The sequence below is a fragment of the Leptonychotes weddellii genome, chromosome X, assembly GCF_054177405.1.
Source record: "Leptonychotes weddellii isolate Sample4059 chromosome X, ASM5417740v2, whole genome shotgun sequence".
NCBI classification, from domain to species: domain Eukaryota; kingdom Metazoa; phylum Chordata; class Mammalia; order Carnivora; family Phocidae; genus Leptonychotes; species Leptonychotes weddellii.
The window spans coordinates 77,987,654-78,009,914 of record NC_138385.1 but is presented as its reverse complement, the minus strand read 5'-3'; the positions used below and the strand labels follow the sequence as shown (position 1 = coordinate 78,009,914).

At 42.4% G+C, this 22,261-nt stretch overlaps 2 protein-coding genes and 1 pseudogene across 2 annotated transcripts in view; all 3 read left to right on the top strand.

Moving 5' to 3' along the window:
* Positions 1 to 12,450, top strand: part of XK (X-linked Kx blood group antigen, Kell and VPS13A binding protein) — a 44,169-nt gene extending 31,719 nt beyond the window's left edge. Inside the window, exon 3 of the mRNA XM_081809006.1 lies at positions 8,602 to 12,450. Coding sequence (XP_081665132.1) covers positions 8,602 to 9,428 — 827 coding nt within the window. The 3' untranslated portion in view covers positions 9,429 to 12,450. The remainder of the gene's footprint in view (positions 1 to 8,601) is intronic.
* The window catches only part of CYBB (cytochrome b-245 beta chain), a 103,386-nt gene that overhangs the window by 23,636 nt on the left and 57,489 nt on the right, over positions 1 to 22,261 (top strand). The gene's annotated exons all lie outside the window — the stretch shown is intronic.
* LOC145717874 (large ribosomal subunit protein eL30 pseudogene) lies at positions 1,870 to 4,156 on the top strand (annotated as a pseudogene).

Here is a 22,261-nt window from a genome sequence, read left to right as displayed (position 1 = left end):
CCGTTCTTTTTCTTTTTTCTCTCTCTCCCCACCCCCTGACATTATCCCTTTCCTGTAAGTCTCCCATCCTTTTTGCTTCTCCATTTTCTTCTGACTTGCCTTCTGCCTGGTACTAATTATCTTTATAGCTATTTTTAATCTGTTAAACCTACTTGTTGATTTTTAAATTGTACTTACTGAATTTTTCAGTTCTATATTTTTGAGTTCAGTTTTTAAAATAGTTTCCAGTCTCTGATAAGTTCATCTTCTCATATAATTTTGTGAACATATTAATTACAGATATTTTTAAGTCTAAGAGAATTCCAATATCTAGATCTCCTATTGGTCTGTTTTTATCATCTGTTTTCATTCTTGGATTTTGATCATTTCTTGGTTTTGTTGTTGGCATGCCGACTTATTTTTAATTAAATGTCAGTTATTTGTATTTTAAAATAGAGATAATTTGAGGCTCTGGATGAATTATCTTTCTTGAGGAAGATTTAACTTTTTTTTTTTTTTTTTGAGAGAGAGAGCGTGCGAGTGGGGTTGGGGGTTGGGTGGGGAGGGGCAGAGGGAGAGGGAGAGAGAATCTTAAGCAGGCTCGATGCCCAATGCAGAACCCATCTCGGGGCTCGATCCCACCACCCGAGACCATGACCTGAGCCGAAATCAAGAGTCAGACTGAGCCACCCAGGCACCCCCAGGAAGATTTAACTTTTGTTTATAGCAGGTAATTGGATTAGATACAGATGAATGTGATTCAGTTACAACTTGAGTTGGTTAAATTCTGTACTTCAGTCTTTGTGAGGGCTCATCTATTTCTGGTCACCTATACTCCTAGCATTTAGTCTTTTCGGTTCCCACCAGAAAGCTTTGGGTGTATACCAGGATCATTATAGGGCCAGAATGTCAATATTTGCTCCCACACCCACCAGCTTTGAGATACTGCTGAAAGCTGTATTCAGAGTCTTAGTCCCTTAGTACCTGCTATCATATGGACAAATATCTTAAGAGGAAAAGCAGCTTCAGAATTTTTTCTTGGGACTTTCCTTTGAGATCTTGGCCCAAGAAGTACTCACTGCTTTGGTAGATCTCTAATGCCTTTGAATGGATATTTTTCCACTTGTTCTTGGCAGAAATACTAGACCAAAACAAACTAATCTACCATTGCCAGCATGAAAATCCTCTTTTTGCTTTTTGATGCCTTATTTTTTTTTATTAGGGAATTAAAACATGAGAAGATAGAATTGTACTTTTTAAAAAAATGCTCATTGATGGCTCTGGGTAAGGCTAATATTTTGATTCTTAAATTAGTCTGTGCAGATCTGGCCTTTGAATTTTGTCAAACTTTTTGGGATACATATGGGACTGTGTGAAATCTCTTATGAGTTCGTTCTACAGTTAGTAATGAAAAGCAACTAAGGAAGTAGACAAATGACCAATAAGCACATGAAAAGATGCTTGGCGTCATTAGTCATCAGGAAAATGTAAATCAAAATCACAATGAGATACTACTTCACACCCACTAGGATGGCTAGAATCAAAAAGTTAATAATAATAAAAATTCAAGTCAATAATAATAAACACTAGCAAGGATGTAGAGAAATTGGAACCCTCATACACCTGCATACATATAAAATGGTGCAGTTGCTTTGGAAAACAGTGTGGCAGTTCCTCAAATGATTAGATATAAAGTTATCATATGACCCAGCATATATGATAGACTGAAGAGAACATATTTGTACATGAATGTTCATAACAGCACTACTCATAGTAACCAGAAATGATGCAAATTTACATCAATTGATGAATGAATTTAAAAAATGTAGTATATCCATACAATGGAATATCATTTAACCATAAAAACGAAGGACTGATACATGCTACAATATAGATGAACTTTGAAAACATTATGCTAAGTGAAAGAAACCGGTCACAAAAGACACATATGATTTCATTCACATGTAAGTCCAAAATAGGGAAATCTAAAGAGACAGAAAGTAGATTAGTGGTTGCGTAGGGCCGAGTAGCGGAGGAGGTTGGAGAAATGATAGCTAACGGGCACCGGGTTTCTTTTTGAAGTGATAAAAATGTACTAAAATTGACTCTGGTGGCCTTTCTCTCTCCCGGCCATTTTGGCGGCTGCTTTTGGTTGGGGCCGTCCCTCATCTAAGGCAGGAAGATGGTGGCTGCAAAGAAGACGAAAAAGTCGCTGGAGTCGATCAACTCCAGGCTCCAGCTTGTTATGAAAAGTGGAAAGTACGTGCTGGGGGTACAAGCAGACTCTGAAAATGATCAGACATGGCAAAGCGAAACTGGTCATCCTCGCCAACAACTGCCCAGCCTTGAGGAAATCTGAAATAGAATACTACGCCATGTTGGCCAAAACTGGTGTCCATCACTACAGTGGCAATAATATTGAATTGGGCACAGCATGTGGGAAATACTACAGAATACGCACACTGGCTGTCATTGATCCAGGTGATTCTGATATCATTCGAAGCATGCCAGAACAGACTGGTGAAAGTAAATCATGCAAAATTTTTCTTTAATAAATCTGGCCACAGCTTGTTTAAAAAAAAAAAAATTGACTCTGGTGATGGTTGCACATATTTGTGAATCGACTTTAAAAAAAACCCACTGAATTGTACACTTTAGATTGTGAGTTGTATGGTGTGTGAATTATATCTCAATAAAGCCATTAAAATAAAGAACTAAAGCAATATTTGTAGTAGCAGCTAGGGAGGGAGGGTGGCAGATGTGGATGCTCATGGTGATGATGAGCTTTCTCATTTTCAACCTCTTTATTGACAGTTTGTTAACCAGTTTTCAGGGCCTGGGGTGGAATTAGGGCAGCACACTAGAAAAGTAGAACACTGGGTTCTAGAAAAAGTGGTCAGGGATCACTCCCAGGAGTAAGCTGTGGAATCCTGCAAGAACAGTGATCTATAGTGTATGGGGATTAACATAAGAATAATAATAAAAAAAAAATTCTTAAAAAAAAAAGAACAGTGATCTAGATAAGTGGCCAGGAAAACCCAACACTGCCAAGATCATCCAGAATGGTCTTGCTTCTGGTTGGGCCCCCACATGCTGAAGCAGTGCTTAGCTTCCTTAGTTATGCCTGTGGTCAGAGAATATTGTACTGTTCCTACATCTCCCTGTTTTGCAGGCCTCTCATGTACCTCAAAGGGAATTTTTTTTTTTTTTAGAATGTAGACTTGAATCTCAAAGACATTTTCTAATTTGGATCCAACCTCAGGAAATGTTGGAAACCGGTGCAACTTCTTGATTGAGAAAGGCACATGGAAGCAGATGTATTTGCATAGGAAGCCCATAACCACAGCCCATAACCCTCTGGTAAGGGGCTTTGAGAGTTCTCATTGCTCACTTTAATTTTAAGTCCGTGAGAGATCTGGAGCTTAAATTCCTTATCCAGTGCTGAAAAAAGGCTGTTCACAAGTTGTGCAATTTTTTAATTCATTTATTCAGTATACATGTATCAGTTACCTGCTTTGTGCCAGTCACTGTGCTAGGTGCTGGTGATAAAAATCTGTATGAAACAGTGGCTACACCTAGGAGATCGCGCCAAACCCAAGATATCAAGTGATGAAATAAAGGTCTGCATAGGTGGCTGGCTATGGGATCTCAGTAAAGGGGTGGTTAATTGAGCTCGGAAGAGTCTTGGAAGCATTTAGCACAACTGAATGCATGTAGTCGAATAAAGGCTAAGGAAAAGCATCATTGATGAGTTAACCCTTTAACTGAACCTTGAAGAACAAGTAGGGTTTATCCAGGCAAAGAGAAAAGGAAGACTGGTGGCAGAGAAAGAAATGAGTTAGGACACTGTGGCAAGAACCACATGAGAGTTAGCTAGTGACAGAACCAGAAAGGCAAGAGGAAAAGAACTCAGGGCCGTACTTCTCAAACTGTAATGGTCATACAGATCACCTTGAAAATCCTATTAAAATACAGATTCTGGGGGCACCTGGGTGGCTCAGTCGTTAAGTGTCTGCCTTTGGCTCAGGTCATGATCCCAGGGTCCTGGGATCGAGCCCCGCATTGGGCTCCCTGCTCCATGGGAAGCCTGCTTCTCCCTCTCCCACTCCCCCTGCTTGTGTTCCCTCTCTCACTGTGTCTCTTTCTGTCAAATAGATAAATAAAATAAAATAAAATACAGATTCTGATTGACTGGGTCTGAGGCAGAGCACGTATAACCAATTCCCAGTCAGTGTCTGTGCTGCTGGTCCATGAGCCATGCAGAGCAGCAGGTTTAGAGATCTACTTGGCTGTGATGGGAGAGGAAGGGGAAAAGTCCGACTAAACATACATTTTTCTGGATAGGGTGATCTGGGGTGATGGTGTCAGGGGCTGTTAGAGGAAACATCAGAGGAGTTTTCAGGAAAATAAGTTTTGTTCTGTTTGTGGTACTGTTTTGTTGTTTGTTTTGTTTTGAGGCACCTATAAGATATCTAGGAAGAGTAATCTAGGAGGCCCTTGGATAGAAGGAGACCATATAACCATGGTTCCTGAGTGGAAGAGAAAGATGTGCCTATGAATGAAGTTGAGAAGAGGCTGCAAGGAAAGCGAGGGGATGATTAGGAGCAAACAGTGTGATCTCTTCTACAGGAAAAGTTTCAAGAAGGTGCGAGTAAGCAACATCCCATGTTACAGAGAGATCAGGAAGGAGCCAGACCAAAATCCAGACTGCAAGCAGTTGAGGATTAAAGAGTGAGTGTTTTGATTAGAGATAACTCAAGAGGATTGACTGAAAAGTGTCAAGGAGATTGGAGTAGTAGACAGAAGTTCAGGGTGAAGGAGGGGTCCTTCCTCTCTCTTTCCCGCACCCTACTCTTCCCTTCCTTTCCCTCCCCACCCCTCCCCTCCCTTCTCTTCTTCCTTCTTTCCTTCCTTTTAGCATTATTATTATAGCAATTTTGCAACAGGCAAAAAGATTGAGAAGATATTATAATGACTCTCCTGTATCCATCACACAGCTTCCACAATTATGTCGGGTTTTGCAAGTGAAGGATGGTTTTTTAGATGCAGCTGACTTAGGCATATTTGTACACTCAAGGAACGGAGCCAAGATAGAGGGAGCAGCTGCAACTTGCGAAGAGAAAGATAGTAATTGATGGAGCAAGGTTTTTGAGAAGGAAGCAAGTGGTGGAGTGCAGTACAGCAGATCCTGGCTCCAGATAGTAAGGAAAGCACTTTGCAGCTAATGAGTTGAAAGAAAAAGAGATAAAAAGTACTGCCCTTCAGAAATCTGGTTATAGGGGCGCCCGGGTGGCTCAGTCGGTTCAGTGTCTGCCTTCAGCTCAGGTCATAATCCCAGGGTCCTGGGATCGAGCCCCTCATCGGGCTCCCTGCTCAGCAGGGAGCCTGCTTCTCCCTCTCCCTGCTGCTCCCCCTGCTTGTGCTCTCGCTCTCTTTCTGGCAAATAAATAACTAAAATCTTAAAAAAAAAAAAAATCTGGTTAAAATTCCAATTTTCAGAAGCTTCCTGTGCTAACCCATTCAGTTGCCCTCTGCCACCGTACTCCACATTCCTTCTGTGTGTGCCAGTTCCTTCCTTGAAGTCATTCACTAAATTTTTGGGAAATATCTATTCCACCTAAACATTTTGTAAGTTCAGTCGTTTTATTTGAAAATCCAGTGTCCATGGAGAGTAGACACATCACAGAGAACAGCCATTTACCGTCTTCCACCTGGGGAGCAGCCTCTGTTACCTGTCCAAAGCAACAGAGAAACTGTTCCCCTTCTCCTACATATAGAATTCCCCTCCTAAGAGGAATCCTGAGGAATAAAATATTCATCATCACTTAACATAGGGATTCGGTTTTGGTGTCAAGTCAGGAAATGAGTAAATTCATGCCTAATAACAATTTGTTTCTCTGTGAAATAGGAAAAGAGTTCATTTGGAAGGAGGTGATTTGGCAGGAATTGAGTGGGAAGAAGCTTTATAAGTGTGACAAGAGTTTGGAAAAGTGCCAAAGCCTTCTATTCAGCTTTACCTAAGGTGATGTCTTACCTTCTAATAAAAGATGAGAGCAGCAAAATGCGCCCCCCCCCACTCATAGAAAATGAGAATAGGATTATTAGGGGAAGTGAGACTTCTCTGAAGTGCCACTTAAATGGGCAGGACTGCCAACGGATCCCCTTTTGTGTTGACTGTGGGAGGATAAGGTTGGGAAGTGGCATCAGGGAACTTTTCTCCATTTAAGTCTGAATAAGTAGGTATTTGCATGAGCATACAAGCTTCTTGTCTTCCAAGTGCATCTCTCTTCTTGGACCCCTTTCTATCTGTGACATTTGGCAGTGAGCACCCAACAGTGGGAGTGACGGTCGAAGTCAGTGATTTTACAACAATTTCTTTGCATTCTCAGAGGGCTTCAGTAGGTAGTTGCCACTGAGCACCAATTGGGTAATCATTGGCTCATTCTCTTCATAGAGAAATAAATGCAATTTGGAAATAATTGACCTAACAAGAGAAAAATGGGTAAATGCTTAAAAAAATCATTTGGGTCATTACACTGTTAAAAGTAATAAATAATTTGAAGTACCAAAAATATAACTATAAATACTGTATGTGTACGAAGACAAAATTGACATTTTAATTACTAAGGCTTAGCTCATCTTCTGCTTATGAAGTATTTTTCTTATAGTGGGAAAAACCAAAGGACTAAAAGAAAAGGATTCAATGTTAGATCCTTAGAGTGTAGAAATTTGTAAAAATAGAAAATATATAAAACATACAAAAATACATCACCGATATGTACTGCTTTACAACACTCCGCTGAGTTAGCCTCTCAGGAAAAATAATTCAGTCCAATTGCTGCCCAGTCTACTCCTGTGATAGTGTTTCTATCTTTTAAATTTGATTAGTAGATGACAGTCTTTCCAGTGAATGAATTTGATGATTTAAATCAGTGCCAAAAGACTATGAAAAAAGTCGATGCTTTGAGTAAAATTGAGCTTCTCCCAGGCAAATAAGTACCAAGGCCTCAGAGCTTTTATGTCCACCAAATATAGATGTTTTTTCCATTGATTTAGAACTTAAATAAGGAAAAAACCTTTTATTGACATGTGTTTAAAATTATACATTTAGGGTAGAGACAATTATGTTATATGGACATTGCAATTTTATGGGTGAGAAAACAGAACCCAAAGAAATCATCATTTCCCTAGTGTGGCCTGGCGGGATAAGACTAAAACCAGAGCCAGACTCTTGGTTCCTAACCCCAAGCCCTGCCTCCAGTCTCTCCTTGCTCCAGTATTTGGAGGTGATGCTGGCCTGTCGTAAGGGATTATATTTCAGTTTCGACCACACAGTTTGTGTTCATGGCTTGGTGGCACATTTCTAAGATAGTAGCTTACAACCACAGTGTCGTGCTCTCAAACACGGTACCATGTACCATTTATTTTTTTTAAGATTTTATTTATCTGAGAGAGAGAGGGAGAGAGAGAGAGAAAGCATGAGCAGGGGGAGGGGCATTGGGAAAGGGAGAAGCAGGCTCCCTGATAAGCAGGGAGCCTGACTCAGGGGCAATCCCAGGACCCTGAGATCATGACCTGAGCCGAAGGCAGACACTTCACCGACCGAGCCACCCAGGCACCCCACCATGTCCCATTTAAATGAGCCATATTTTGCCCCCTGCCATGCCAAACTTCTGCTTGGTATAAATTGGATAAGCCCATTAGCCATAGGTCATTTTAAGAAATAAGCAGTTCAAGTTGAGACTTCTTGAAACACTAAGGCCTTTCAGCCCAAGACAAGATTTCAGTAATGGTGAATTTCTCGTTTCTTCAGCAATCTGCAGTTATAGTCTTAAATGTAACTGAAGAGTAAAGAAAAATGAGCATTCTGTAGTCGGGATATAAATTGCAAAGGTCATGCAGATATAGAGGAACTCACTGAGCAATTGATTATTGAGACCTTTCTGTTTGTGTACCTACTGCTGGTGTATGTTGAGAGGCACCGAGACAGAACGTCAGACTTTGTCATTCTTGACTCCTTGGGAGCTTATCAGCTAAGTGAGGAAACAGAGCACACCATGTAAAGGACCTTACATATTCCGACAGAGCAAGATGGCGTTAGAAAGGCGTTTCAATTTGAGTTGACCCTGAGACAAGGCTTTGAGTGCATGTATTTTTGGAGGAGGGTGCAAGGAGCACGGGAGAAGGGACTAAGACAAGGCAGGCAAGGCAGCCAACAAAGGGAGCGTGATTAGACAGCTGTCACCATGGGTGACTGGAAAGTAGCCCTGTGAGGAAACACTGGTAAATAGGAGAGGACACAGGCCTCAGAGTTATGCTACCCAAGGCATGGGGGAGCCAGGTTAGTTCTGTTCCAGCTCTTATCAGGGCTAGACTTGAGTATGGAGGGCTCTCCCAGTGGCACGGATTCCCTGGCGCATAAGCCTCCCTGGCCCCTGGGCAGAGCAGCCTTGTGCAGCCCTGGAAAAAGCCCTGAGGCACAGTGAGCAGATACGGACCACTGGAAGTCAGCCTGTGAAAAGAAAAGAGAAGGGTCCAAGGAATAAGGGTAAGGAAGTGTCTGCGAGAGTAGGATTCTTGGCGAGGTGAGACTCGACAGTGCTCTTTTTCTCCTCTCCCCAGGTCTCTTCATGGTCCTATCCCTGTTGTCCATTGTGTACGGAGCCTTGCGCTGCAATATCCTAGCCATCAAGATCAAGTACGATGAATACGATGTCAAAGTGAAGCCTCTGGCCTATGTGTGTATCTTCCTTTGGAGGAGCTTCGAGATTGCCACTCGAGTCATTGTCCTGGTCCTCTTTACCTCCGTCCTGAAGGCCTGGGTGGTAATAGTTGTACTCATCAACTTCTTCAGCTTCTTCCTGTATCCCTGGATCCTCTTCTGGTGCAGTGGCTCCCCATTCCCGGAGAACATCGAGAAGGCCCTCAGTCGGGTGGGCACCACCATTGTGCTGTGCTTCCTCACCTTACTCTATGCTGGGATCAATATGTTCTGCTGGTCAGCGGTGCAGCTGAAAATCAACAACCCTGACCTCATCAGCAAGTCCCAGAACTGGTACCGGCTCCTGGTGTACTACATGCTGAGATTCATTGAGAACGCCTTCCTCCTCCTCATGTGGTATCTTTACAAGACCGACATCTATATGTATGTGTGTGCGCCTCTGCTGATTCTGCAGTTGCTCATTGGGTACTGCACAGCCATCCTGTTCATGCTGGTGTTCTATCAGTTCTTCCACCCTTGCAAAAAGCTCTTTTCTTCCAGTGTTTCCGAAGGCTTTCAAGAGTGGCTAAAGTGTGTTTGCTGTGACTGCAGGCAGCAGAAATCCCGTGAGTCTGTAGGCAAGACTGATCTAAGGTCAACCGGAGACAGGGATGAGACACCTTCTAGCAGTAAAATAAGTTCTATGCCCAGCCAGATTTTGAATACTGATGAGCTCTGCTCTGCTTAATAGGACCTGAATCTCTCGGGGTTCAGACGTACTGTTTTCTGGGTTGATCCTTGTTCTTTCTACAAGTGATGGGCCCTGCGCAGTTACCAAGAGAGGGAAGTTAGCTCTCAACTCCTTGTGAGTTGCTCCCCTGTAGAGAGCTCTTGGGCATGTGGGAACTATGGAGAGAAGGCAAGGAAACCCCTGAGCATTGGAGGGGCAGCCTAAGATACCGCCATTTGTAGTTGACCTTGTCCTCCCAGGCATTACTGGCCTTTTCACTGGCAAGGTCCCCATGCTATCTGAGTTGGGCTGGTTAGATCCATCAGGTAGAGTGAGGACAGGAGCTTTCTTGTTTTCTAGGTGTTTTTGAACTGCTGGTGTAGGTAGCCCCCTGTCTTATTTTCTCTGAGCATAGCTTTCATCCAGGAGCTGTCCTCATGACCACAGAAGGTTACTGGGGTTTTGTCATCAGCAATATCATTCCTGTCAGAGTTTTCAGAGAGGGCTGTTCAAGTTTGCTTTTTGAATAGACAGATGTTCCATTTTCTCTCATTAGGGCTCTTTGTACATAGCCAGCTGTAGCCACCTTGGCCTGCTATCTCTGACTGATTCAAAAGTCTAGACTTGGAGACTTTATTCCCAAGGATTCATGGATGCCAAATTGAATTCTGAATTTGGCTATGGAAGCACTAAATGTTAGGAAAGTTGTATTCCTTCAATGTGTTCAAGAAATTCTAGATTAAGAAGATTGTTAAAACATCAAAATGATGTAGGCTTTTATAAGCAGAAATCTTACCTTCTCAGGATGGTTGAAGATAAATGAATCTGCTGGAAGGTAGGTTTAAACCTCTTCAAGGTTCAGTCCCATCCTACAGTTCTGGGAAATTTCTAGTTGAATTTGCTAGGATTTGCCTTCTTAACAAAGAAGAAAATAAAACTCATAGCCTTCTCTTCCCCTCTTCTTCCTTGCCTGTCAGAAAAGTTTTAGACAAGAGTTACATTGGTTAACTGAAGTTTTTCTAGAAAACTTCTCAGAAATCTCTCACCAGGTGTGACTGTATAGGGCATTTTACTTTTCATTATTTGAAGGAAAAGGATCTCCTCTCCCAAGTTAGATATTGACGTCAGAAACTTTTAAATTATACAAAGAGATGAAATGACCAGAGGATTTTTGTCTTTAACTGAATGTATTTTGACTTGGCATGATTGTGAGTTTTTTTAATGATATCTCCAGTTTTATGCTCCTATGCTCTCCTGTCTCCAGTATAATTTCTCCTTTAATCTGGAACCATATTTGTTTCATAAAAGGATTGTGTAGCATACCCTCAGTTGTCTCGGGAAAATGCCTGGATCTAGTGCCATTGTGTCTACCATAAAAACCTTGATAATGAAATATCTGGAAACAGGCGACCTGTCACTGACTAGGCTGGACATTGCAGGGCAGTCAGGGTTGATGGTCTAAGGACCCCTAAATGGCTGGACTTTCTGACCCACCCAGTTTCTAATAGGCAGTCTGTCAGGAGACAGGTTACACATGGTGAGTTTGAGCAGGAATCGTGGTCTGAATTAGACAGGGATGGAGGGACGGATACATCCAACCTTGGCTTGGAAGCCTGTCTCAAGAACCGTTACAAAATCTGAGCCTTCAAATGCATTTTAAATCATTTTAATGTAGAAGATAGCTAAGCATCTTAAATGACCCCAAACCAAACTAACAGTGATGGTCTGTCAGGCTCCCATAACCCAATTATAAGGCACATTTATAAGGACAAAGAGGTTTGCTAACTAAATTGGACATTTTGTCATCTTTAACCCTTGCTAGACAGATAGCCCTGCTCTGGGGCTGTGTGTGTCCATTCACTTTGGGGGAGAGAAACCACTGGTGTTTTTCTGTATGGTAAAAATTTAAGTCATAGTGAACTGAGAATTTTTGTTTTAAAATTATTTATATTATACCTCTGAAAGTGATAGTTCAGACTGCAGAGCTAGGTTGCCCTAAAGACAAACAAGCAAGCAAGTTCCCTCATGTGTTGAGAGTTAAAATGTTTTTCATTATAATTCCAATTTTTAAAACTCTCAGTGCTTTGTCTAATTAATTGCATGCCATAACTTGTCATGACAACTGCTCGAACTGACTCATGATCATTTAGCTGAACGGAAGTGAAGTATTTCATCAAAATATATTGAAATAAGATCATCAAACACATTTAGGCTTTGTCTCTTCGTTCCTGGAGACAGCACATTGTAGAGATTGGCACCTCCCCGTGTAGCCCCACAAGTTAGTTAATTGTTGTATGCCTCAGTTTCTTCACCCACCAAATTTGGATGATATACTTGCCCAGCCTACCTCACAAGGTTGTTGGTTGAAAGATCAAAGTAAATAATAGATGTGAAAATGCTGTGAAAATATTTTAAAGTGCCATGCATATTTAAGGAGTTGTTAGTATAGTTTTCAAGTCCATAAACAGGTTGTTACTATGTTTTTACTGTTAGAAAAGAAACAAGCAGTGTCATCCACATGAGTGTCTTGAGTGAATATGTTGGGCATGTGTAAATGGTCTTTATTCTTGGAGAGAACTCAGCACTTGCCCTTTCTCTTGTCGTTAGTTGCTTACAGATATTAGCACCCAAACACATGGTACTTGGAGGAAGAAAACGCACTGGAATCTGAGAAATTGCTTTTGGTGATCATGAGTTGATCATTTTTGCATCTTGCATCTTTCATTAAGGACATAGTAGCTAGTGTCTTTTGACAGTTGTGCTTTACAAATTGAATGCCTGATCCTGGTAGACTTTAATTGAATGTGGGTTTAATCTTTTCAGCCTTGTAAATGGGAAAATAAATATTAAAAGTGTCAAATACAGCATTTCTTTGGAAACCACCTTAGAACATTAGTGCTGTGGTTATGAGTGTGATGTGTCAGTACTTCTCAGTCAATAAACTGTGGATGTGAGCTTTTGCAGGCTGCTTCTATGCAGCCATTGACTCTAATAAATACTGTTTATGTTTCTTCATATAATAAATTAATTTTTCAATTTCCCCTTGTGTTTCATTCCTTATACAGTCCTTTCCTGGCTTTTTGATGTCAGGGAGTATTTTAAAAACAAATTTGAAAATGGTTTCATTGTGATTAGTTACGGTTTTGTAACCTCACCTGGAAATTCCTTCTGCAGGATGAGAAATTTGAGACTGCTAAGATTGTGCCTTGCAAGACACCAACAGTTCATGGAATTTTCTGTTTTATAAGCATTTATTCCATTTGTTGAAGCTGCACTGCTGGATACTAAGATTCTGCTCAGCTGTCTGTTGATTGCTGTGTGTGATACCAAAAAAAGAGAGGCAATACAACTCTCTTCTAGACAAACATAAATGGTGTACTGATTCAGATATTAACATGAGTAATCGTATGTAAATGACAATCCATTTACAAACTATCCATTGATAGTTTTGGAAGAAAAACTATCAGTTATTAAAGGGGTCATTTCTGGGCGCCTGGGTGGCTCAGTCTTTAAGCATCTGCCTTAGGCTCAGGTCATAATCCCGGGGTCCAGGGATCGGGCCCCAAATCGGGCTCCCTGCTCAGCGGGAAGCCTGCTTCTCCCTCTCCCACTCCCCCTGCTTGTGTTCCCTCTCTCGCTGTCTCTCTCTCTCTCTGTTGAAAAATAAATAAAATCTTAAAAAAAAAATAAAGCGGTCATTTCAGAGCATGAGATAGATGTGGATTGTTTGAATAATTCCTTTTCTTCTGAAGATGGCCTTGCAATTTGGAAAGACTTAGCTATAGGATAAGTCTTTTTCAAAGAGAGCTCTTGGCATTCAGTCAACCCCTTGAGAAAAGTGAATGTCAACAAGTATAGTGTTTTAAGTAGGTCAATCTAAAATTACTTCATTTGGTGTTTGTAAATGTTTCATTTTGAAATAAGTTCAAACTAATAGAAAAGCCTCAAGAACACTGCAAGGGATTCCTTTTTATCTTGCACCTAGGTCCACCTATTAACATCTTGCTGTGTTTGCTTTGTCATTCTCGCTTTGTCTCTTTCGCCCGTTATTCTGAAATATTTCAATGTGTGTTTCCTAAGAGCAAAGCCATAGTACAGTGACCGAATTTGGGAAATTTAACACGGACACAATACTAGTTATCTAATCTGGCGTCCACAGTCCATTTAACAATGGTGCTAATCACTTCGTTTGTTTTCACAAAGCTTCCCCAACTATGTGAATCTACGCAGTCCTCTTCTCAGAGGGTCTCTTTATTTAAAGTTATGAGTAAGTTTTAACTTCCCTGTGAACACTGGGACATGTTACCAGTACTGATGAACAGCTTAAAACCATACATTTGGGATGTTAATGGTAAACTGGATAGTTTTTTCAGGGATGTACGTTTTAGGCATCAAGATTTGCTGCTTAATACGTGAGCCTGTAGTTTACTTCCTCCCCCTCTCCTCCACCGTGATAGTTCTGTTTTACAGTGTTTAGGCCCAAGTTTGTAAAGATTATGAAGGAGATGAGGGAAATATATGTTATTCCTCTATGGCCATATTTCTCTGGGTGCTCCTCTTCCAGGAGAGTATATTCTCTCTGCATAGCTTTCCAAATGGGAAGGAGCTCAGAAATGTCAACTCTATATACTGTAATTAAATGAGTAACATTTTGAGTCTTTTTCCCCCCAGAAAAAGGCACTTCATAACAGCAGAGATTTGTACAGAGCTGGGAATTCAGAAACATTCCCAATCCTGTTGTTCCCAGCACATAATAACCCTTATCAGACTAAGAAGGTGTGTCTGTTGCAGAAGCCTGCCCTAGGGAATGCCCCACTCCTTGTCACCTCCTTTGCATAGTTGTTTAGGCCAAAGAGAAGCAGTGTCGGTTTAAGCGGGTTTTGGAAGCCAGAGCATCTATGAGGAGTATATAGCAGTATGCCTCAGCAGCATCTTGCAGAAGGCTATCGGAAAACCTCCCAGCTGGCCTCCCCTGCCTGCAGCATACACCCCCATGTGACATGGTTTGCCTCCTCCCAAGGAGGGAGTCATCCAGTTAGATCTTGAGATCCTGCCTGTGCTTCTGCTCCCTCCCTGCCTCCCATCCTGAGTTAATTCTTTCTGAATGATGGGTTCCTGATTGAAACCTGATTAGCCTGCTTCCTAGAGCCCTGGGAATATCACCCTCCTTAGACATCTGCATCATGCATACTGGTTTCATTTCTTATCAGTCAGCTTCCTCTTTTAAATTTTTTTTTTTTTTTTTTTTTTTTGCGAGAGAGAGAGAGAGAGAGAGAGAGAGAATGAGAGAGAGCACGAGAGGGAGGAGGGTCAGAGGGAGAAGCAGACTCCCTGCCGAGCAGGGAGCCCAATGTGGGATTCGATCCCGGGACTCCAGGATCATGACCTGAGCCGAAGGCAGTCGCTTAACCAACTGAGCCACCCAGGCGCCCAGTCAGCTTCCTCTTTTAATTACCTACACTGTACAGTTCATGCGGCAGGTTTTCAGGAGCGGTAACACTCAAGAAACAAAACAGGATTTAGAAAGTCTGTTTTGGAGTGGTGCTGTAAGACCATCCCTGCCAGTACCCCAGTGCAGAGGAGAATGATTCCCTGGTGTCACCTTCTTCTAACAAGGTGACTGTAAGCAGAGTGGCAGAATTTTTTAAAGCAATGGTGCCCAGCCGTAGGGCTGCTGACCTCCAAGAATTGGGCAGGCATTGCCCTCCTCTACACTAACGAGAGATGTTTGCACGCTAACTAGAGATGTCTGGCACACACTTGTGCAGTTAATTTCCAAACCGATGGGAATGCTGTTGGGAGTGATAGAACAGGACTGATTAAATGTGTTGCTGTATTTAAAGTAACTTTGTCATCATCCCCCCAGCCACTACCATGAACAGGTATTAAAAATTCAACTACTGTTGTGTGGGAGGTGACCTTAAAAGACCTCCTTTGTAACTAGAAATATCAGGAATTACTACCCTTGGAAGTTGTTTGTTTTTGTTTGTTTGTTTTTGGTTTTGGTTTTTTGGTTTTTGGTTTTTTTTTTTTTTTTGCTCTGCTGGAATATTGTTCTCAAGCATATTTATCATATACTCTTTTCTTTTGGAAATGAAGGTTGTTCACATGCAAATCACTTGGCTTCTCTCATTTGCAGCTTGATTCAAGAGATGAGAAAATATTTTTAGTTTTAAAATGTAATGTGAATGTTCTACCTTCACAAAGTAAATTATCCACCTTCACACAAAGTATGTCATCAAGGTGAAATGTTTTTACACTTTCAAAGCACTAATAAATGTATATGTTAGCAGAATAACCATCACAATAATGAAGTGATTTCTGTGCATTCTTTACTTCACCTCCCAAGTCACCCCCTTGGACTTATTAGGAATTACAGCAAGGTACCTTTAGCTACAATTTGTAGAACACCCGATTAAAAGTGATTTTTAAACAATAGGATTGTGTTACCTGACCTAACAAGAAGTTTGGAGAGAGGTGGTTCTAGATTCCAATGGACCAAAGAGCCTCAGGCCCCAGAGGCTTTCCAGCTTCCTTTCCGCTGTTTCCAACCTGTCACTTCACCTTCGTGCTTGCCTCCTTGTAATTACAAGATGGCAACCTGAGTCCCAGGCATCACATTTACACAACCGAGTCCAAAATTAGAAAGGGGATTTCCCTTTGGGCAGCTCTATTACTTCTGGAGAAAAAACTTTCTTAGAAGCCCCCCAGCACCTACAGCAGAACTTCCCCAGTTTCTTCCTGGCTGGGGTTGAGTCACATCCCCACCTCTAAAGCTGTCTCTGGCAAGGAGAATGCAATTGCCATGCTTTCCTACGACTGTGCAGCGTTCACCCCCGGGGACTGGCAAAGGGGCCACCATCCATTAGCTTATGGGAGGATGAATACCCACAAAAACCGGATTCTGCTAACAACAGCAAGTGGGGGAAATAGCCATTTGCTGGGCAACCTGTAGTGTCTTTTTTAAAATTGAAGTATAATTAACATAAAATGTTAGAGTAGTTTCATGTGTATAACGTATCGATTCAACAATTGTATACATTGCTCTATACTTACCACCATAAGGGTACTCAGGATCTGTCACCGTGCAATATTAGTGACTATATTCCCTATGCTGTACTCGTCATCTGTGTGCCTTGATTTTATAACTGGAAGTTTGTACCTCTTAATCCCCTTTATTTCTCCCATCCCGCCACCCACCTCTTCTCTGGCAACCACCAGTTTGTTCTCTGTATTTGAGAGTCTGCTTTTGCTTGTTTGTCCATTTGTTTTGTCTTTTAGATCCCACATATAAGTGAAATCATACGGTATTTGTCTTTCTCTAATTTATTCCACTTGGTATAATGTCCTCTAGGTCCATCCGTGTTGTCACAAATGGCAAGATCTCATTCTTTTTTATGGCTGAGTAATATTCCATTGTATCTATATATCACATCCTTCTTCATCTATCAGTGGTCACTTGGGTTGCTTCCATGTCTTGGCTATTGTAAATACTGCAATATACATATGGGTGCAGATATCTTTTTGAATTAGTGTTTTCATTTTCTTTGGGTAAATATGCAGGAGTGGAATTACTGGGTCATATGGTATTTCTATTTTTAATTTTTGAGCAATCTCCATGCTGTTTTTCCCAGTGGCGGCACCAATTTACAGCCCCACTAACAGTGCACAAGTGTTCTTTTTTCTCTACCTCCTCACCATCACTTGTTATTTCTTGTCTCTTAGATTCTAATCATTCTGGCAGGTGTGAGGTAATATCTCACTGTGGATTTGATTTGCATCTCCCTGATGATGAGTGATGTTGTGCATCTTTTTGTGTGTGTTGGCCACGTGTATGTCTTCTTTGGAAAAATGTCTATTCTAGTCCTTGCCCATTTTTTAATTGGGTTTTTTTTTTTTTTTATGTTGAGTTGTGTTAGTTCTAGACATTTTTGAAAATCAAGATTCAGCTAAGCTGATGAATTGGGGAAGAATGCAAAAGCTCCCTATCCGCTCTATCCAAAAAGAAAAATCCTATACTTATCTCTTCTTGCATTATGTGTCCCTGGTTAAGAAGAACTCTGGAAGAAGTCATGTATTGAATAAATAGTGGCAATTACACCCAGTTATTCTGTGAGGGCGCCTACTAGTGGGGTTGTCTCAGCGTCACAAGATTGAAATCGTGGAGCTGTGGGCATCTAGAAAGGGCAGGAAGGAAAATTCTCAGTTCTGGAGAATCGGGAACCCCAGAGGTTCGATGGGGATGGGGAGAACCAGGTATTCATTCATGAGTTGCACACACATTTAGAGTGCCCCTGTGTGCTGGATGCTGCACTTGGCACTGAGGGTGGACCGGTGAGCAAGAAACTCGTCTGGTTTTCAGAACTCAGAGTCTATTTGAAGAGACAGCTATCCAACCTGGTGATTTCAATGCACAGAGGTCAGAGCTATGATGGCGGTCTACCTAGGAGGTCCTAGGGAGAGAGATAAGGAATCCAGATCTGGTCTTGGAGGTTCAGAGAAGGTACAAAGAGAAAGTGACATAAAATCTGAGACCTGGGGTGAATTTACCCTGAAGTCTATAAAGCTTAAGCCTCAGGCCCCCAGTGAAGGTTAGGAGGTGTAGCATGTTCTGGGTGGGAAGAAGTCAGGAAGCAATGGGGAAGCACATCTACTAAGCATTTCTGCCTCCACTGTCTGAAGAGATCACAGAAGGAAGGGACCTGAATCTCTAAGTAATTAACTGTGATTTCTGGTTCATTCTGAATATTCTTTCATGTTGTACCAAATTTGGAATTAATCTTTTTTCATTTTTTTTTTCAAAGCCTCTCCTCAGACCAAATTATCTGTTTCAGGCACCATAAAACTTGGATCTGCCCTTGCTTGAGATCTGAATCACGAGGAGGCATTTGCCTGATGAGGGCACTAGAAAGAACGTTCCTGGTAAAAGGGACATCATGTGGAAAAGCCTGGAATTAGTACAAGGGACATTTATAAGCAGCGAAACAGCCTGTAGGTCCGTGTTGCTGGAACATGGGAGAGAGGTGATCAGGAGGCACGCGGTGAGAGGGAGAAGGAATGATAGTGTTGACATGAGCCAAGCCTATGCTAAGTGTCCTGTACACATGATCACTTCTATTCCTCACCACAATCCTATGCAACAGTTACCACAGTTATGTCCATTCTGCAGAAGAGAATGCTGAGACTAGTGAGCTAAAGGAACTTTCCTCTGATAGCACAGGAAGTAGCAGGGTTAGAGTTCAAGCCCAACGTGGTCTGGTGCCAAAGCCCAAGTGTTTAATCCCTAGACTCTCGTGGCTCCTAAATTGTGCCCAATTTGCAGATGTGGTTAGGTATGGCAGATGACAGAGACTGAGGGAAGAAGCAAGCCTGGTGGCATTTCCCGGGGTACCCTGGTATGAAGAGGCAGGAGCTTGTAAGGCAGCCCTTACTCTGTAGCTAGGAATTGTTCCTGTTCAGGCCTCAGGCTGGGGGCTGAGGCAGGGTGCCCTCCATAGCTCCCAGCACTGGAGCCGTGCTCTTAAGAGCCAGAAGGGGGTCACTGGGCTGGAATCATGAGGGTCCCAGAGGAAAGAATTCTGGGGTTGAAATCCCATTCTTCTACAATATTCATGCTCAGGGCCACTCTCCTCTTTTTCTGGAAAAACGGAGAGGACTTACCGAAGTCCAACTAATGAATTAGAGCACACCTGAGCCTAGAACCTGGTTTATCAAGTCTTATTTCTTTGTTCTTTGGAACCAAAAAAGTTACCACTATTTGAATAGATAAATTAGAAAAAAAAATTCAAGCTGATATTTTAGGAGGGAGACTATTAAGTGCTCACATTGCGGAGGAAGACAGTTGGATTAGGGGTCATAGTTACATGACATTTGATGGTGTCAGGACAGGAAACAAGAAATACTTCAAGTTCTACCCAGACCATTCAATTCTTTCTTCCAAGTCCCCAAGGACAGTGTTTCCTGAGAGAAGCAAGGAAGTGATTTTATTTTCTCCCCCAACCCTGATGCAGAACTTTAGTTAGCTGGTCTGACACATCTGGAAGGATCCTTTTCCCCACATTGGAAAGGTTTAAGTAGCTTAAATGTTTAACCATAGGCTATAAGACTTCCCCTATGTATTTCCTCTCACTGCCAATACTCAACTCTTGGAATTACAAAGACCAACAGGCCAAAACGCTCAATCACCTGTTCCAGAGGGCACATCTTTCACCTGTAAAGGATTTCATGTGGACTAATCCTGGCCCTGAAATCTGACCAATTGGCTCTGGACATCTTGAATTACGGAGAGGATCCCAGGAGTTGCAAAAGGAGGCAGAGTGATCTTCAGCCGCTGGGGTGACATATCTCTAGTACCGTGGGTTACAGGGCAGGGGGAAAAAAGATCCTAATTCTTCTGCCTGAATGTTGACATCACTTTTTAGGTCTTGGAACTCCTTGGGATTGCTTTACATTCATCTCCCATCAGAATTCATTCTCTACTTCCTCTGGAGAACTGATTCTGAAGGAAAAGGATAAGCAAGGTTTCTATTAGGTCCCAAAGAACTAGTAAGGCAAGGTGGGACTCTGTACCTGACGGGGCTACCTGGGATTACAGGAGGAAACAAACATTACGTTCTCAGGGCCCTGATATCATTGACAAATTTCCAAAGGGAAATAAACTTTATGCTAAAATGTCATCTCCTTAGATAGCACTCTGATTTGGCATCCTATACTAGTGAACGCCATGATGTCTAAACCAGCACTGACTGGTATTAGCAGCCACTAGCTATGTGTAACTACTGAGCACTGAAAATGTTCCTAGTCTGAATTGAGATTTGTCATAAGTGTAAGACACATCAGATTTCCAAGACTTAGTGTAAAGAAGAATGGAAAATATTAATAATTTTTGTATTTTGTTACATGCTGAAATGATAATATTTTCAGACATATTGGGCTAAATAAAATGGCTTAAAATTGATTTCATCTCTTTCTAGTTACTTTTTAGATGTGTCTGTTATAAAATTTTAAATGTCATATGTGGCTGGCACTTGTGGTTTGTGTTATATTGGACAGTGTTGCTGTGGACATTTGGATAGATACATTGAAGACCTGCTTTTCTATGAAGAATGCTAAGTACACCAGAAAAATGCCAGAGCAGCCAGGTCTGCTCCTTGGATGGCATTTTCCTCCCCTTGTGTGAGTAAAATTGTATTTACAGTAAGAACGCGTACTCCTCACTATTATTTCTGTATTCAAAGAGAGTGCCCTGAGCAATGGGGAAAATGTTATTCTATATAGCGGTTCTCAAACTTGGCTGTCCGTTAGCATCACCTGGGGGGGAGGGCTTTTACAAATTCTGAAGTCAGGCTACACCCAGACTAATTAAATGGTAATGTCTGAGAGTGGGACCCAGATATCAGGGTTTTTTTTTTCCCCCCATTCCCCAGGCGATTACAATGTACCTGGGCTCTCCAGTATTCCAGAAATCTTGCTTCATAAGCAGAGGTAGGTGTCTGGGGCTTAAACAAGTGAATCTTTCATCAGATATATGTGTCTAAAGGTAGCAAAATCGCTGATTTCCCCACACTGTGCTCAGATGTCCAAATAAAATATATCTTTTTAACAGAATGCATCTGAACTTCCTCATGATTCCAAATCCCCATTTGGCATGTGAGCGCACACACACACACACCCACACCCCCCCACACACACACAGGACCCACAAAACCTTGCTAAGCTTGGCGTCTCTGCTAAATTAAAGTCTCTTTGAACTAACTGGACATGTTAGACTTAAAAGAAGACACTTGGGCTTTGGCACCAGACCACGTTGGGCTTGAACTCTAACCCTGCTACTTCCTGTGCTATCAGAGGAAAGTTCCTTTAGCTCACTAGTCTCAGCATTCTCTTCTGCAGAATGGACATAACTGTGGTAACTGTTGCATAGGATTGTGGTGAGGAATAGAAGTGATCATGTGTACAAGACACTTAGCATAGGCTTGGCTCATGTCAACACTATCATTCCTTCTCCCTCTCACCGCGTGCCTCCTGATCACCTCTCTCCCATGTTCCAGCAACACGGACCTACAGGCTGTTTCGCTGCTTATAAATGTCCCTTGTACTAAGACATTCTGTCTTTCAGAATGCCTGCCCTGCCCTCCTCCTTTCCTAAGATGGCAGCACCCAAGTCTGTGGGAGAGAGACTGTGTGACTTCACAGGCAGGGGACCTGTGGCCTGAGGCTGGTCTTAAGGCCAGGTCAGGCCAGTGTTGGCTCACACCTGGGTCCTACACATTCTGCTGGAGTACTGCTGCTGAGGTCTGCAGCTGGGGGGGGCCTGTTCTCTGTCTGCTTCCTCAGCCTTCCTTGGCTCGCTGTGAGCTGCAGACCCCAGAGCCCATACCATTCCCTCCTTTGGGCCCGGAGACTGGGCTGTTCCCCACAAGGAAGAGGGCATATGGAAGGCTTTTGGCCTCAGCCTCACGTCCTACCTCCTCTGGGCAAGGCTGGGCTTCCAAATCCCTATAGCCACACCAGAGGCCTAGTCCCTGTCCTCTGTCTGTCTGACTGCACCTTTCCTCCTCCTTGCTAACACACAGTTCGGTGGGGCCCCAGATAAATGTCCCTCAAGAGTCACCAATGGGAAGAGGAGTGAAAGCTCCTAAACCTTTGGTATTCTCTCAATTGATTCAATATGCCCCTGGGAATGGGGATTGGCATCAGGATGCAGGGGGTCCCCTCTTCCCGTAATTACCCAAGGGCCCACTGTCCACTTCCTCTCCCTTATAGCCTGGCCTTCTCTGGGGCAGCATGTCTCCTGTTCTATGTGCCCCAGGCTGAAAGAGTGTCCTCTCTGCTCTACAAGGGCAGGGTGG